Below are 18,376 nucleotides of genomic sequence, written 5' to 3'. Positions count from 1 at the left end.
TGTATTAGGATAGGATAATGTAGGGCCCCTCTGTATTAGGATAGGATAATGTAGAGTCCCTCTGTATTAGGATAGGATAATATAGGGCCCCTCTGTATTAGGATAGGATAATGTAGAGTCCCTCTGTATTAGGATAGGATAATGTAGGGCCCCTCTGTATTAGGATAGGATAATGTAGGGCCCCTCTGTATTAGGATAGGATAATATAGGGTCCCTCTGTATTAGGATAGGATAATGTAGAGTCCCTCTGTATTAGGATAGGATAATATAGGGTCCCTCTGTATTAGGATAGGATAATATAGGGTCCCTCTGTATTAGGATAGGATAATGTAGAGTCCCTCTGTATTAGGATAGGATAATATAGGGTCCCTCTGTATTAGGATAGGATAATGTAGAGTCCCTCTGTATTAGGATAGGATAATATAGGGCCCCTCTGTATTAGGATAGGATAATATAGGGTCCCTCTGTATTAGGATAGGATAATGTAGAGTCCCTCTGTATTAGGATAGGATAATATAGGGTCCCTCTGTATTAGGATAGGATAATGTAGAGTCCCTCTGTATTAGGATAGGATAATATAGGGCCCCTCTGTATTAGGATAGGATAATGTAGGGCCCCTCTGTATTAGGATAGGATAATGTAGGGCCCCTCTGTATTAGTATAGGATAATGTAGAGTCCCTCTGTATTAGGATAGGATAATATAGGGCCCCTCTGTATTAGGATAGGATAATGTAGGGCCCCTCTGTATTAGGATAGGATAATGTAGGGCCCCTCTGTATTAGGATAGGATAATGTAGAGTCCCTCTGTATTAGGGTAGGATAATGTAGGGCCGCTCTGTATTAGGAGAGGATAATGTAGGGCCCCTCTGTATTAGGATAGGATAATGTAGGGCCCCTCTGTATTAGGACAGAATAATGTAGGGCCCCTCTGTATTAGGACAGGATAATGTAGGGCTCCTCTTTATTAGGATAGGATAATGTAGGGCCCCTCTGTATTAGGATAGGATAATGTAGGGCCCCTCTGTATTAGGATAGGATAATGTAGGGCTCCTCTGTATTAGGACAGGATAATGTAGGGCTCCTCTGTATTAGGATAGGATAATGTAGGGCCCCTCTGTATTAGGATAGGATAATGTAGGGCCCCTCTGTATTAGGATAGGATAATGTAGGGCCCCTCTGTATTAGGATAGGATAATGTAGGGCCCCTCTGTATTAGGATAAGATAATGTAGGGCCCCTCTGTATTAGGATAAGATTATATAGGATAGGATCCCCATTAAAGGGCAAATATCCTTCAAATAAAGCCCATTCAGTATTTATTATAACTTGTCATTCCATCCCTGAAGTCATTTTGTGGGGGCTCACATCCCTGTCCCCCTGTAACACTGTGCCCTCATTTTCCTCTGAGACTTCATTCATTTCTGTGACATTCTGGGGCACAAATAATGTCTGGGGGTCCCTGTGTGACTCTGTCAGTCAGTGGGGGGGGGCTGTGTGCGACACAGTCAGTGGGGGCCATTGTCAGTCAGTGGGGGGGGGCTGTGTGTGACACAGTCGGGGGGGGCACAGTCAGTGAAGGGGGGGCCTGTGTGTGACACAGTCGGGGGGGCACAGTCAGTGGGGGGGGCCTGTGAATGACACAGTCAGTGGGGGGCCATGTCAGTCAGTGGGGGGGGGCTGTGTGTGACACAGTCGGGGGGGCACAGTCAGTGAAGGGAGGGGCCTGTGTGTGACACAGTCAGCGGGGGGGTAGGTTAGTAGAAAGAGCCCCGGTTGGGGCGAGTCACTGTGCCATCACTGGCCGCACACAGATACACCCCCTGGTCCTGGCGCTTTGGGACTTGGATCTCCAGGAAACTGATCTTGTCCCTCGCGGTTCTGTTCACGTGGAACCCGGTTCTGTACCCCTCTTCATACGTGGCACTGTACCCCCGGAGCTGTGAGGAGATGAGCCGGAGCCCCTGCCCCTCCTGGTTCTGGTACCAGTACATGTTGTCATAGTCTGTCGTCTCCTGCTCACATCTCATCAGGGCAGCAGAACCGGTTCCGGTAATAATGGATCTCGGCTCTTGGGTGATCACAGCCTTCTGGGGGAAACCTGGGGGGCAACAATAATCAGCTGAGCTTCTGCCTCCCCCACTGGGACCCCCAAGTAACTGTTACCCCTACAGTGAGCCCACCTGGGGAAACCCAATATAATATACATGGCGGGTGGGTCAGTACCAGTACCTGTCTGTATTGGCTCCTCACTCTGTAACAAGGAATGGGACACAGGGACCTGATAGGATCCAGCATCCATTAGCATAAACCCATATGGATCAGAACCACTGAGCCCCTCCCTGGTAGATCCAGTACAGAGGGTGTAGGACATGGGGGGTTGGATCAGAACCTCCCCCAGTACTTACAGGTGGGAATGAGAAGGCAGAAGACCCAGCTCTGTATTAGGGACATGGTGGTTCTGACTCCCACCCCCTGCGCCCCGACACCCAGCTCCCAGGCAGGAAGTCACATGGGCAGCTCATTAACCCCTTCCTGGAACTCTGCCAGGGACAGGATATATTAGGGGATCACATGATCACATTGCTTAGGGATCCCGACTAAAACATCCTTTGGGGCCCCACTTACCATTTGTGACTTATAGGGACCCAGGTGGCACCTAATGTTCCCCTAATTGACCAGTTTGGGGGGTTTGTGTCAGCCCCCTCAGGTCTGGCCCCACTGTGTGACCCCCAAGCACAGAAACAGTCATTCAGAGAATGAGTGTCAGCTCTGCTACCGAGTCAGCACCAACTAAAGAAACTATAAAGCTAATTGCCCCCCCAGGTCCTGTCTGTGGGGCCCCCCAGCAGCCCAAGGCCCCCTTGGCCCCAGGGCAGATAGTCAGGGAACAGGGTAGAGAGAGGGGGGAGACATTGTGACACTGGGGGTCTAGCTGTCTCCCCGAAACTCCACTTCCGTCTCATGTGAGACTGTCTCAGGGTGAGTGTCTCTGGAACAGTCTCTGAGAGAGGGGTGAGGGAACGGTAAGTTGGGGTGCCGCAATTTCAGCGTGATGGTGCCACCTAGTGGCCTAGGGAGAAAACTGCAAATGATGATTGTAATATAAATACAATTGGGCCCAATAGAGAAACCCAGGGGAAGGGGCATCTCCATTGGCATTTCCCCCCACCCCCCGCCTCACGAGGTGTGACCCCCCGATTCCGCCTCCACTTGGTTTTGTCTTGGACAGCTTTCTTCTTCATCTATCATGAGGGAAAATGATTGTGATTGTAACCACTTACCTGATACCCCGGGTCGGTGCCCTTGTTATGAGAAAACTGCCCCGGCCTGGGGTAACTGAGCAGCCCTCTTCCTTCACTTATCGACAGAATCCCGGGGCCGACGCAGGCGCAGTACAGAGAGAGAGTCAGCCTTTCATTCTACTGCGCAAGCGCCACGGAGACAGAATAAGGAAAAGGATTGTTGTCTCGCAGCTACCCCAGGCCGGGGCAATACCACACCAATATAATACCCCACACACATAATACTTCTAATACCCCACTCAAGATGTGTAATAAATAACTTGACCTGATTGGGTATAAAAAGAGCATCAGAGAGAGGCGGAGTCCCTCAGAAATAAAGATAGGGAGTGGTGCCCCCTCCATGATGGTATGGGGGGCATTAGTGCCCATGGTGTGGGGATCTGCCAGATCTGTGATGGTATGGAGAGCCACCGTGTCATATATTGCTGGGGCCACTGTGCCATATATTGCTAGGGCCACTGTATCATATATTGCTGGGGCCGCTGTGCCATATATTCCTGGGGTCACTGTGCCATATATTGCTGGGGCCACTGTATCATATATTGCTGGGGCCGCTGTGCCATATATTCCTGGGGCCGCTGTGCCATATATTGCAGGGGTCGCTGTGCCATATATTGGTGGGGCCACTGTATCATATATTGCTAGGGCCACTGTATCATATATTGCTGGGGCCACTGTATCATATATTGCTGGGGCCGGTGTGCCATATATTGCTGGGGCCGCTGTGCCATATATTGCAGGGGTCGCTGTGCCATATATTGCTGGGGCCACTGTATCCTATATTGCTGGGGCCACTGTGCCATATATTGCTGGGGCCACTGTATCATATATTGCTGGGGTCACTGTGCCATATATTGCTGGGGCCACTGTGCCATATATTGCTGGGGCCACTGTGCCATATATTGCTGGGGCCACTGTGCCATATATTGCTGGGGTCACTGTATCATATATTGCTGGGGCCACTGTGCCATATATTGCTGGGGCCACTGTGCCATATATTGCTGGGGCCACTGTATCATATATTGCTGGGGTCACTGTGCCATATATTGCTGGGGTCACTGTATCATATATTGCTGGGGCCACTGTGCCATATATTGCTAGGGCCACTGTATCATATATTGCTGGGGCCACTGTATCATATATTGCTGGGGCCACCGTATCATATATTGCTGAGGCCACCGTGTCATATATTGCTGGGGCCACTGTATCATATATTGCTGGGGCCACTGTATCATATATTGCTTGGGTCACTGTGCCATATATTGCTAGGGCCACTGTATCATATATTGCTGGGGCCACTGTGCCATATATTGCTGGGGCAACTGTGCCATATATTGCTGGGATAACTGTGCCATATATCGCTGGGGTCACTGTGCCATATATTGCTGCGGCCACTGTGCCATATATTGCTGGGGCCACTGTGCCATATATTGGTGGGGTCACTGTGCCATATATTGGTGGGGTCACTGTATCATATATTGCTGGGGTCACTGTACCATATATTGCTGGGGCCACCGTGTCATATATTGCTGGGGTCACTGTACCATATATTGCTGGGGCCACCGTGTCATATATTGCTGGGGTCACTGTACCATATATTGCTGGGGCCACTGTATCATATATTGCTGGGGCCACTGTGCCATATATTGCTGGGGCCACTGTATCATATATTGCTGGGGTCACTGTGCCATATATTGCTGGGGCCACTGTGCCATATATTGCTGGGGCCACTGTGCCATATATTGCTGGGGCCACTGTGCCATATATTGCTGGGGTCACTGTATCATATATTGCTGGGGCCACTGTGCCATATATTGCTGGGGCCACTGTGCCATATATTGCTGGGGCCACTGTATCATATATTGCTGGGGTCACTGTGCCATATATTGCTGGGGTCACTGTATCATATATTGCTGGGGCCACTGTGCCATATATTGCTAGGGCCACTGTATCATATATTGCTGGGGCCACTGTATCATATATTGCTGGGGCCACTGTATCATATATTGCTGAGGCCACCGTGTCATTTATTGCTGGGGCCACTGTATCATATATTGCTGGGGCCACTGTATCATATATTGCTTGGGTCACTGTGCCATATATTGCTAGGGCCACTGTATCATATATTGCTGGGGCCACTGTGCCATATATTGCTGGGGCCACTGTGCCATATATTGCTGGGATAACTGTGCCATATATCGCTGGGGTCACTGTGCCATATATTGCTGGGGCCACTGTGCCATATATTGCTGGGGCCACTGTGCCATATATTGGTGGGGTCACTGTGCCATATATTGGTGGGGTCACTGTATCATATATTGCTGGGGTCACTGTACCATATATTGCTGGGGCCACCCTGTCATATATTGCTGGGGTCACTGTACCATATATTGCTGGGGCCACCGTGTCATATATTGCTGGGGTCACTGTACCATATATTGCTAGGGCCACTGTATCATATATTGCTGGGGCCACTGTGCCATATATTGCTGGGGCCACTGTGCCATATATTGCTGGGGTCACCGTGCCATATATTTCTGGGGTCACTGTGCCATATATTGCTGGGGCCACTGTGCCATATATTGCTGGGGCCACTGTGCCATATATTGCTGGGGTCACTGTATCATATATTGCTGGGGCCACTGTGCCATATATTGCTGGGGTCACTGTATCATATATTGCTGGGGTCACTGCGCCATATATTGCTGGGGTCACTGTGCCATACATTGCTGGGGCCACTGTATCATATATTGCTGAGGCCACCGTGTCATATATTGCTGAGGCCACCGTGTCATATATTGCTGGGGCCACTGTATCATATATTGCTGGGGCCACTGTATCATATATTGCTGGGGTCACTGTGCCATATATTGCTGGGGCCACTGTGTCCATATATTGCTGGGGCCACTGTGCCATATATTGCTGGGGCCACTGTGCCATATATTGCTGGGGTCACTGTATCATATATTGCTGGGGCCACTGTGCCATATATTGCTGGGGCCACTGTGCCATATATTGCTGGGGCCACTGTATCATATATTGCTGGGGTCACTGTGCCATATATTGCTGGGGTCACTGTATCATATATTGCTGGGGCCACTGTGCCATATATTGCTAGGGCCACTGTATCATATATTGCTGGGGCCACTGTATCACATATTGCTGGGGCCACTGTATCATATATTGCTGAGGCCACCGTGTCATATATTGCTGGGGCCACTGTATCATATATTGCTGTGGCCACTGTATCATATATTGCTTGGGTCACTGTGCCATATATTGCTAGGGCCACTGTATCATATATTGCTGGGGCCACTGTGCCATATATTGCTGGGGCCACTGTGCCATATATTGCTGGGATAACTGTGCCATATATCGCTGGGGTCACTGTGCCATATATTGCTGGGGCCACTGTGCCATATATTGCTGGGGCCACTGTGGCATATATTGCTGGGGTCACTGTGCCATATATTGGTGGGGTCACTGTATCATATATTGCTGGGGTCACTGTACCATATATTGCTGGGGCCACCCTGTCATATATTGCTGGGGTCACTGTACCATATATTGCTGGGGCCACCGTGTCATATATTGCTGGGGTCACTGTACCATATATTGCTGGGGCCACTGTATCATATATTGCTGGGGCCACTGTGCCATATATTGCTGGGGCCACTGTGCCATATATTGCTGGGGTCACCGTGCCATATATTTCTGGGGTCACTGTGCCATATATTGCTGGGGCCACTGTGCCATATATTGCTGGGGCCACTGTGCCATATATTGCTGGGGTCACTGTATCATATATTGCTGGGGCCACTGTGCCATATATTGCTGGGGTCACTGTATCATATATTGCTGGGGTCACTGCGCCATATATTGCTGGGGTCACTGTGCCATACATTGCTGGGGCCACTGTATCATATATTGCTGAGGCCACCGTGTCATATATTGCTGAGGCCACCGTGTCATATATTGCTGGGGCCACTGTATCATATATTGCTGGGGCCACTGTGCCATATATTGCTGGGGCCACTGTGCCATATATTGCTGGGGTCACCGTGCCATATATTTCTGGGGTCACTGTGCCATATATTGCTGGGGCCACTGTGCCATATATTGCTGGGGCCACTGTGCCATATATTGCTGGGGTCACTGTGCCATACATTGCTGGGGCCACTGTATCATATATTGCTGAGGCCACCGTGTCATATATTGCTGAGGCCACCGTGTCATATATTGCTGGGGCCACTGTATCATATATTGCTGGGGCCACTGTATCATATATTGCTGGGGTCACTGTGCCATATATTCTGGGGCCACTTGCATATATTGCTGGGGCCACTGTGCCATATATTGCTGGGCCACTGGATCATATATTGCTGGGCCACTGTATCATATATTGCTGGGGCCACTGTATCATATATTGCTTGGGTCACTGTGCCAATATTGGCTAGGGCCACTGTATCATATATTGCTGAGGGCCAACCGTGTCAATATATTGCTGGGGCCACTGTATCATATATTGCTGGGGCCACTGTATCATATATTGCTTGGGTCACTGTGCCATATATTGCTAGGGCCACTGTATCATATATTGCTGGGGCCACTGTGCCATATATTGCTGGGGCCACTGTGCCATATATTGCTGGGATAACTGTGCCATATATCGCTGGGTCACTGCGCCATATATTGCTGGGGTCACTGTGCATATATTGCTGGGGCCACTGTGCATATATTGCTGGGGTCACTGTGCCATATATTGCTGGGGTCACTGTGCCATATATTGCTGGGGTCACTGTGCCATATATTGCTGGGTCACTGTGCCATATATTGCTGGGGTCACTGTGCCATATATTGCTGGGGTCACTGTATCATTATATTGCTGGGGTCACTGTACCATATATTGCTGGGGCCACCCTGTCATATATTGCTGGGGTCACTGTACCATATATTGCTGGGCCACCGTGTCATATATTGCTGGGTCACTGTACCATATATTGCTGGGGCCACTGTATCATATATTGCTGGGGCCACTGTGCCATATATTGCTGGGGCCACTGTGCCATATATTGCTGGGTCACCGTGCCATATATTCTGGGTCACTGTGCCATATATTGCTGGGGCCACTGTGCCATATATTGCTGGGGGCCACTGTGCATATATTGCTGGGGTCACTGTATCATATATTGCTGGGGTCACTGTACCATATATTGCTGGGGCCACCCTGTCATATATTGCTGGGGTCACTGTACCATATATGCTGGGCCACCGTGTCATATATTGCTGGGGTCACTGTGCCATATATTCTGGGCCACCGTGCCATATATTTCTGGGGTCACTGTGCATATATTGCTGGGGCCACTGTGCCATATATGCTGGGGCCACTGTGCCATATATTGCTGGGGTCACTGTATCATATATTGCTGGGGGCCACTGTGCCATATATTGCTGGGGTCACTGTATCATATATTGCTGGGGTCACTGCGCCATATATTGCTGGGGTCACTGTGCCATACATTGCTGGGGGCCACTGTATCATATATTGCTGAGGCCACCGTGTCATATATTGCTGAGGCCACCGTGTCATATATTGCTGGGGCCACTGTATCATATATTGCTGGGCCACTGTATCATATATTGCTGGGGGTCACTGTGCCATATATTGCTGGGGCCACTGTGCCATATATTGCTGGGGCCACTGTGCCATATATTGCTGGGGCCACTGGATCATATATTGCTGGGGCCACTGTATCATATATTGCTGGGCCACTGTATCATATATTGCTTGGGTCACTGTGCCATATATTGCTAGGGCCACTGTATCATATATTGCTGAGGCCACCGTGTCATATATTGCTGGGGCCACTGTATCATATATTGCTGGGGCCACTGTATCATATATTGCTTGGGTCACTGTGCCATATATTGCTAGGGCCACTGTATCATATATTGCTGGGGCCACTGTGCATATATTGCTGGGGCCACTGTGCCATATATTGCTGGGATAACTGTGCCATATATCGCTGGGGTCACTGTGCCATATATTGCTGGGGCCACTGTGCCATATATTGCTGGGGCCACTGTTCCATATATTGCTGGGGTCACTGTGCCATATATTGGTGGGGTCACTGTATCATATATTGCTGGGGTCACTGTACCATATATTGCTGGGGCCACCCCTGTCATATATTGCTGGGGTCACTGTACCATATATTGCTGGGGCCACCGTGTCATATATTGCTGGGGTCACTGTACCATATATTGCTGGGGGCCACTGTATCATATATTGCTGGGGCCACTGTGCCATATATTGCTGGGGCCACTGTGCCATATATTGCTGGGGTCACCGGTGCATATATTTCTGGGGTCACTGTGCCATATATTGCTGGGGCCACTGTGCCATATATTGCTGGGGCCACTGTGCCATTATATTGCTGGGGTCACTGTATCATATATTGCTGGGGCCACTGTGCCATATATTGCTGGGGTCACTGTATCATATATTGCTGGGGTCACTGCGCCATATATTGCTGGGGTCACTGTGCCATACATTGCTGGGGCCACTGTATCATATATTGCTGAGGCCACCGTGTCATATATTGCTGAGGCCACCGTGTCATATATTGCTGGGGCCACTGTATCATATATTGCTGGGGCCACTGTGCCATATATTGCTGGGGCCACTGTGCCATATATTGCTGGGGTCACCGTGCCATATATTTGTGGGGTCATGTGCCATATATTGCTGGGGCCACTGTGCCAATATATTGCTGGGGGCCACTGTGCCATATATTGCTGGGGTCACTGTATCATATATTGCTGGGGCCACTGTGCCATATATTGCTGGGGTCACTGTATCATATATTGCTGGGGTCACTGCGCCATATATTGCTGGGGTCACTGTGCCATACATTGCTGGGGCCACTGTATCATATATTGCTGAGGCCACCGTGTCATATATTGCTGAGGCCACCGTGTCATATATTGCTGGGGCCACTGTATCATATATTGCTGGGGCCACTGTATCATATATTGCTGGGGTCACTGTGCCATATATTGCTGGGGCCACTGTGCCATATATTGCTGGGGCCACTGTGCCATATATTGCTGGGGCCACTGGATCATATATTGCTGGGGCCACTGTATCATATATTGCTGGGGCCACTGTATCATATATTGCTTGGGTCACTGTGCCATATATTGCTAGGGCCACTGTATCATATATTGCTGGGGCCACTGTGCCATATATTGCTGGGGCCACTCTGCCATATATTGCTGGGATAACTGTGCCATATATCGCTGGGGTCACTGTGCCATATATTGCTGGGGCCACTGTGCCATATATTGCTGGGGCCACTGTGCCATATATTGGTGGGGTCACTGTGCCATATATTGCTGGGGTCACTGTATCATATATTGCTGGGGTCACTGTACCATATATTGCTGGGGCCACCGTGTCATATATTGCTGGGGTCACTGTACCATACATTGCTGGGGCCACCGTGTCATATATTGCTGGGGTCACTGTACCATATATTGCTGGGGCCACTGTATCATATATTGCTGGGGCCACTGTGCCATATATTGCTGGGGCCACTGTGCCATATATTGCTGGGGTCACCGTGCCATATATTTCTGGGGTCACTGTGCCATATATTGCTGGGGCCACTGTGCCATATATTGCTGGGGCCACTGTGCCATATATTGCTGGGGCCACTGTGCCATATATTGCTGGGGCCACTGTGCCATATATTGCTGGGGTCACTGTATCATATATTGCTGGGGCCACTGTGCCATATATTGCTGGGGCCACCGTGCCATATATTGCTGGGGTCACCGTGCCATATATTTCTGGGGTCACTGTGCCATATATTGCTGGGGCCACTGTGCCATATATTGCTGGGGCCACTGTGCCATATATTGCTGGGGCCACTGTATCATATATTGCTGGGGCCACTGTGCCATATATTGCTGGGGCCACCGTGCCATATATTGCTGGGGTCACCGTGCCATATATTTCTGGGGTCACTGTGCCATATATTGCTGGGGCCACTGTGCCATATATTGCTGGGGCCACTGTGCCATATATTGCTGGGGTCACTGTATCATATATTGCTGGGGCCACTGTGCCATATATTGCTGGGTCACTGTATCATATATTTGCTGGGGTCACTGTGCCATATATTGCTGGGGTCACTGTGCCATACATTGCTGGGGCCACCGTATCATATATTGCTGAGGCCACCGTGTCATATATTGCTGAGGCCACCGTGTCATATATTGCTGGGGCCACTGTATCATATATTGCTGGGGCCACTGTATCATATATTGCTGGGGTCACTGTGCCATATATTGCTAGGGCCACTGTATCATATATTGCTGGGGCCACTGTATCATATATTGCTGGGGCCACTGTGTCATATATTGCTGGGGTCACTGTGCCATATATCGCTGGGGTCACTGTGCCATATATTGCTGGGGCCACTCTGCCATATATTGCTGGGGCCACTGTGCCATATATTGCTGGGGTCACTGTATCATATATTGCTGGGGTCACTGCGCCATATATTGCTTGGGTCACTGTGCCATACATTGCTGGGGCCACTGTATCATATATTGCTGAGGCCACCGTGTCATATATTGCTGAGGCCACCGTGTCATATATTGCTGGGGCCACTGTATCATATATTGCTGGGGCCACTGTATCATATATTGCTGGGGTCACTGTGCCATATATTGCTAGGGCCACTGTATCATATATTGCTGGGGCCACTGTGCCATATATTGCTGGGGCCACTGTGTCATATATTGCTGGGATCACTGTGCCATATATCGCTGGGGTCACTGTGCCATGTATTGCTGGGGCCACTGTGCCATATATTGCTGGGGCCACTGTGCCATATATTGCTGGGGTCACTGTATCATATATTGCTGGGGTCACTGCGCCATATATTGCTGGGGTCACTGTGCCATACATTGCTGGGGCCACTGTATCATATATTGCTGAGGCCACCGTGTCATATATTGCTGAGGCCACCGTGTCATATATTGCTGGGGCCACTGTATCATATATTGCTGGGGCCACTGTATCATATATTGCTGGGGTCACTGTGCCATATATTGCTAGGGCTACTGTATCATATATTGCTGGGGCCACTGTGCCATATATTGCTGGGGCCACTGTGTCATATATTGCTGGGATCACTGTGCCATATATCGCTGGGGTCACTGTGCCATATATTGCTGGGGCCACTGTGCCATATATTGCTGGGGTCACTGTATCATATATTGCTGGGGTCACTGCGTCATATATTGCTGGGGTCACTGTGCCATACATTGCTGGGGCCACTGTATCATATATTGCTGAGGCCACCGTGTCATATATTGCTGAGGCCACCGTGTCATATATTGCTGGGGCCACTGTATCATATATTGCTGGGGCCACTGTATCATATATTGCTGGGGTCACTGTGCCATATATTGCTAGGGCCACTGTATCATATATTGCTGGGGCCACTGTGCCATATATTGCTGGGATCACTGTGTCATATATCGCTGGGGCCACTGTGTCATGTATTGCTGGGATCACTGTGTCATATATCGCTGGGGTCACTGTGCCATATATTGCTGGGGCCACTGTGCCATATATTGCTGGGGCCACTGTGCCATATATTGCTGGGGTCACTGTATCATATATTGCTGGGGTCACTGCGCCATATATTGCTGGGGTCACTGTGCCATACATTGCTGGGGCCACTGTCTCATATATTGCTGAGGCCACCGTGTCATATATTGCTGAGGCCACTGTGTCATATATTGCTGGGGCCACTGTATCATATATTGCTGGGGCCACTGTATCATATATTGCTGGGGCCACTGTGCCATATATTGCTGGGGCCACTGTGTCATATATTGCTGGGATCACTGTGCCATACATCGCTGGGGTCACTGTGCCATATATTGCTGGGGCCACTGTGCCATATATTGCTGGGGCCACTGTGCCATATATTGGTGGGGTCACTGTGCCATATATTGGTGGGGTCACTGTATCATATATTGCTGGGGTCACTGTACCATATATTGCTGGGGCCACTGTGCCATACATTGCTGGGGTCACTGTGCCATATATTGCTGGGGTCACTGTGCCATATATTGCTGGGGTCACTGTGCCATATATTGCTGGGGCCACTGTGCCATATATTGCTGGGGACACTGTGCCATATATTGCTGGGGACACTGTGCCATATATTGCTGGGGCCACTGTATCATATATTGCTGGGGACACTGTGCACTGTGGAGAGATAATAGTAAGAGACAAATGAAAGTGAATGAGCAGAGAAGGGGAGAGTGGGCCCCTGGCCCCCCAGTCCCACACGTGATAAACAGAGAGATACATACCAGGGGGTGCCAGTTTGTCCCTCTGGGTCACCCCAACCCCAGTGCATCTTGGAGGGAATTGACTGGCACAAATAAGGTGGGAGGGGATAGGCAGTCTGCGTGGGTTAAACCATACAGTTTGGGGGGGGAGAACTTAGCTGGTTCAGACTGTACCATAGGGTAGGAGAGGGGAGACAGAATAGGGGTCATACAGTTTGGGGCAATTAGTGGGGGGCAGTACCATAAGGTGCCAGTAGGGGCCATTCAGTACACTGAGCCTGTGAGGGTTTTTGTAATGCCCCCCCCTGCACTCGTGCCCCTGTGTGACTCCAAGCACAGTAGTAAATCCCACAGTCTGTCGCCTTTGCCTTCTCGCTGCTCAGGCTGAAATCTGATTGGCTGCCCCTATTTGCCTTGAAGTCAGGGATTGTCGGCTCTTCAGCCGAGTCTTTCCCAAAGGAGAATACCACGAGTTTAAGGCCCCCCTGGTGTAGATCCTGTTTGTACCAGTACATATAGGGGTCTGATGCCCCCACCACTGAGCAATTCAGGGATACGGCCCCTCCTAGGGGTACAATGAGAATCTGGGGAGTCTGAGTGATGGTCTGGGGCAAACAGGGCAGGAGGTGGAGGATGAGGAGGGTCAGGGGTATTAGCATTGTGAGCAGGTGGAACAGAGAGGCACAACAGGGGGCAACTAATATTGTATCTCTTCTTTTCTACCCCCCCCCCCCCATGTCATTGTCACACCCCCAACACCATCTCCGCCCCTTTCCGATACACACAAGTGACGGTTGCAATAATGCAAAACTGCCCAGTGAGAGAGGCACAGCGCCACCCTGTGGCCACGTCAGAGACTGCAGTGGGGGAGAACTGCAAAATACACTAAGTGCACCCCCAATAAGTGAATAAATACCCCATTAAGCACTAATTGTGATAAAGAAGTGTTGCATTCAGTTGGTGGAAACGTTAAAGGCTGTTTATCTTTAAATGACCCTGTTTAGAGAACTGCTTTCAGCTAACCTATTGTTTCTCCTACTCCCATGTAACTGGAGGAGTCCCAAGCCGGACTTGGATTTCTTACTATTGAGTGCTATTCTTATACCTACTGGGAGCTGCTATCTTGCTCCCAGGCCCGGATTTGTGGAGAGGCCACAAAGGCCCGGGCCTAGGGCGGCAGAAGTTTAGGGGCGGCATGCCGCCCCGCCGCAAGAACATTTTTTAATTTTGCTCCCATAGGGAGCAGTCAGGACCTCTCCCCACTGCTCCGTATGGGAGTTAAAAAGAGCGTTCGCGCATGCGCTGGCGCTTTGCGCATGCGCAATGGGGAGCTGGCCCTTTGCGCATGCGCAATGGGGGCGCGCTTGCGCATGCGCACCGGGGGCGTGTTTGCGCATGCGCACTGGGGTACGCGTTCGCGCATGCGCATGGGGGACTCCCACAGGGGCGGCCTCGGGGCGCACCAAAGAGAAATCCGGCCCTGCTTGCTCCCTTCCCATTGTTCTGCTGATCGGCTGCTGGGAGTTGGCAGTTGGCATTACACCAGTAGGTGGCAGCATCTCCCTATCAGAAACACACTCTGTGGGGGCAATTGAGGCTCCTGCCTGACCCCAGGGAGACACAGTCCCGCCATGTTACACCCCCTCACTGGGTTTAGCGCAAAGACCTCAGGACAAATTTCTCTTGGTGCCAGTCTGGGTGCCAGTCTGGGTGAGGAGCAGAGCCCAATAAGGACCCACAGCCATAGAGAGGGGTACGGGGGTCCCTTTATTTGAGCCAAAATAGGGATAAATAAAGACATTTCAGCTGCCCATTGTCACACAACGTATGACGTATGAGCCGCTAGCACAATCAGGGAAATACCACACGTGCCACAGGGGTTGTTTCCCAGGGGTTTATTACAACCAAACGTAGATAAACAGGGAAAGGGCAATACGCATGGAAGGTCCACAAGTCCCAATCACATCAATCCTCCTACAGGGAGTCTTCAGGGCAACCCCCCTCTGCACAGTCTCCAGGGAACAAAGGCCGAGTCTCCCAGCCCAACCCCCAATACACAAAGGTGTCCCACCCAGACAGTCACAATTACCTGGGTAGCCTCCCCAGGCAGTTCCAATGGGAATAAACAAAGTTCCTTTTTGGGTAGTTCCACAGAAACACACTACCTTGGTTCCAGGGGCAAACAGTCCTTCCACAGGGGTTAGGGTAATCCAGTTGGAGGGAATCTTCCTGCCTGAGCTAGGATGGATCCCAAGGAACCGCAGGGGAGGGTGTCCTGCCGTAGCGAGGTTACACCCAGATCAACAAAAAGCTCCTTCTCCACCCACAACCTCTGGGTTTTCTACCCTGCTGCTGGTACCTCCCCTCTTTTCCACACCCCCTAGGATTGATTGGTTAGGAGGCTGACCCTGCTTCTGCTTAACCCAACCCTAGCAGCTCCAATTGGCAGGGTCCCCTGCAGCATCATTAGGGGAGGGGTTTAACCTAGGAGGGACATGCCCAGCTCCTCTGGAGGGGACTTCTGGGAGCTTCTTTGTTTAAAACCCTTTCGGCGGGAAAACAGAACAATGGGCTGCCACCATCTTGGCTAGATCATGCACTGGCTAAACATGGGGCCAGTATAAGGGTTTTTGGTCACACTTCTCCCCCCTGGCGCAGGTGGTTTCCCTGGGGCTCCCCTTTATTAGGGAGGGCCTCAGGAACCACCGCTGGTCGGTTAGTCCTCCTGGCGTGAGAGTCCATCTGCATTGTGATGCTCTTTTCCCTTTCGGTGTTGAATGGTGAAGTTATACTGTTGAAGCAGGAGGCTCCATCTTAGAAGTTTCCCATTGTCTCCTGAGACCCTCTGTAACCAACTGAGGGGGTTGTGATCTGTCACAACAGTGAATTCTCTGCCATACAGATAGGGCTGCAGTTTTTGTAAAGCCCATACAATTGCCAGGCACTCCTTTTCAATGGTGGCATAGGCAGCCTCTCGGGGGGTAACAGTTTCCTGCTCAGGTAGGCAACGGGGTGCTCCTCACCATAGGTATTAACTTGGGAAAGTACTGCTCCAAGGCCAAAATTGGAAGCATCAGTCTGCAAAATGAAGCGCCGGGAGAAATCTGGGGCCGCCAGCACAGGGGAACTAGCCAGAGCTTGCTTTAGAGCGTTCATGGCTGACTCACATTCTGGGGTCCACACAATGGTTCGAGAACGTTGGCGACTTGTCAGATCTGTCAAGGGTTTGGCAACAGTACTATAGTTAGGGATAAATTTCCGATAATAACCTGAAGTTCCTAAGAAGGCTAATACCTGTTTTTGAGTTTTGGCGTATAGGCCACTGACAAATTGCCTCAACTTTAGCAGGATCAGGGCGAAGCTGTCCACCCCCAACTCTATGTCCCAAGTATTGTACCTCGGCCATGGCTAAGTGGCACTTTTCTGGCTTAAGGGTAAGCCCAGCATCCTGAATTTGAGCAAAAACTCGCTGGAGGTGCTGGAGATGCTCCTCCCAAGTCTGGCTAAAGACAGCTATGTCATCCAGATAGGCCTGAGCAAAGTCCTGCATTCCCTCCAGCAGCCTGTTCACTAGGCGTTGGAAAGTTGCGGGCGCGTTTCTCATACCAAAGGGCATTACCGTAAATTGATATAAACCAAAGGGGGTGAGGAAGGCTGACTTTCCTGGGCAACTAGGGGCAAGGGGAATCTGCCAGTAACCGCGGCTGAGATCAAGGGTAGTCAAATATTTTGCATTTCCCAGCCGGTCTAAGAGCTCATCTACCCTGGGCATTGGGTAAGCATCAGTGGTGGTCACATCATTAAGTCGTCTATAGTCCACACAGAATCGGGTACTACCATCTTTCTTGGGCACCAGCACCACAGGTGAAGCCCATGGGCTATGGGAGGGAGTAATAACCCCAAAGGCCAACATCTCATCTATCTGACTTTTCATCTCTGGCCGAACTGCTTCGGCCACTCGGTAAGCAGGGCTACGTATAGGTAACTGAGTTCCTGTATCAACTTTATGTTCAGCCCAGTGGGTGCGCCCTGGGTTCGCCGAAAACATGGGAGAATAGGAACGTAAAATTTACGAAGTTGGTCTTGTTGAGAATAGGTGAAGGTGGTCACTTATGGTAACTGCATCTATTCCCCTGGCTGAAGTGGCCTCCTCAATAAGGTTGGGGATTGGAGGATCATCAGTACCTTCAACTGGTGCACTGCATATGGCACTAACAATGTCCTCTCTGATGTGATAAGGCTTCATCATATTTATGTGGACAGTCTTATAGTGAGATGGGTCCTCAGGGGGAGTTACCACATAGGTTGTATCATGAAGCTTATGAGTGACCACATAGGGTCCTTCCCATGCAGCCTGGAGCTTGTCATGACGTGTGGGTACTAGGAGAAGCACCTTGTCTCCTTCCATAAACTGCGTTCCCTGGCCTTGCGGTCATACCACACTTTCTGTCTTTGCTGAGCTGCGGAGAGGTGATCATGTGCCAGGCTGGTCATTTGTTCCAGACGCTGGCGGAACTTTAATACATAGGGGATTATGGGGACCTCTTGTGATTGTGGGGCCCCTTCCCAATATTCACATAGTAAATCTAAGGGGCCTCGGACCCTTCGACCATACAACAGTTCAAAGGGAGAGAATCCTGTGGACTCTTGGGGAACTTCTCGATAGGCAAATAGCAAATGGGGCAAATAACGCT

At 50.3% G+C, this 18,376-nt stretch overlaps 1 gene segment (V, D, J or C); it reads right to left on the bottom strand.

The window, feature by feature from the left end:
- Nucleotides 1–1,721: 1,721 nt before the first annotated feature.
- LOC101733817 lies at nucleotides 1,722–2,451 on the bottom strand. The segment is given in 2 exon segments: nucleotides 1,722–2,098; nucleotides 2,406–2,451. Coding segments are annotated over 2 exon segments (390 nt in total).
- Between the last annotated feature and the right edge of the window lie 15,925 nt (nucleotides 2,452–18,376).

Source organism: Xenopus tropicalis, chromosome 7 (genome assembly GCF_000004195.4).
Source record: "Xenopus tropicalis strain Nigerian chromosome 7, UCB_Xtro_10.0, whole genome shotgun sequence".
Taxonomy (NCBI): Eukaryota; Metazoa; Chordata; class Amphibia; order Anura; family Pipidae; genus Xenopus; species Xenopus tropicalis.
This window is presented reverse-complemented; position numbering and strand designations above follow the sequence as displayed.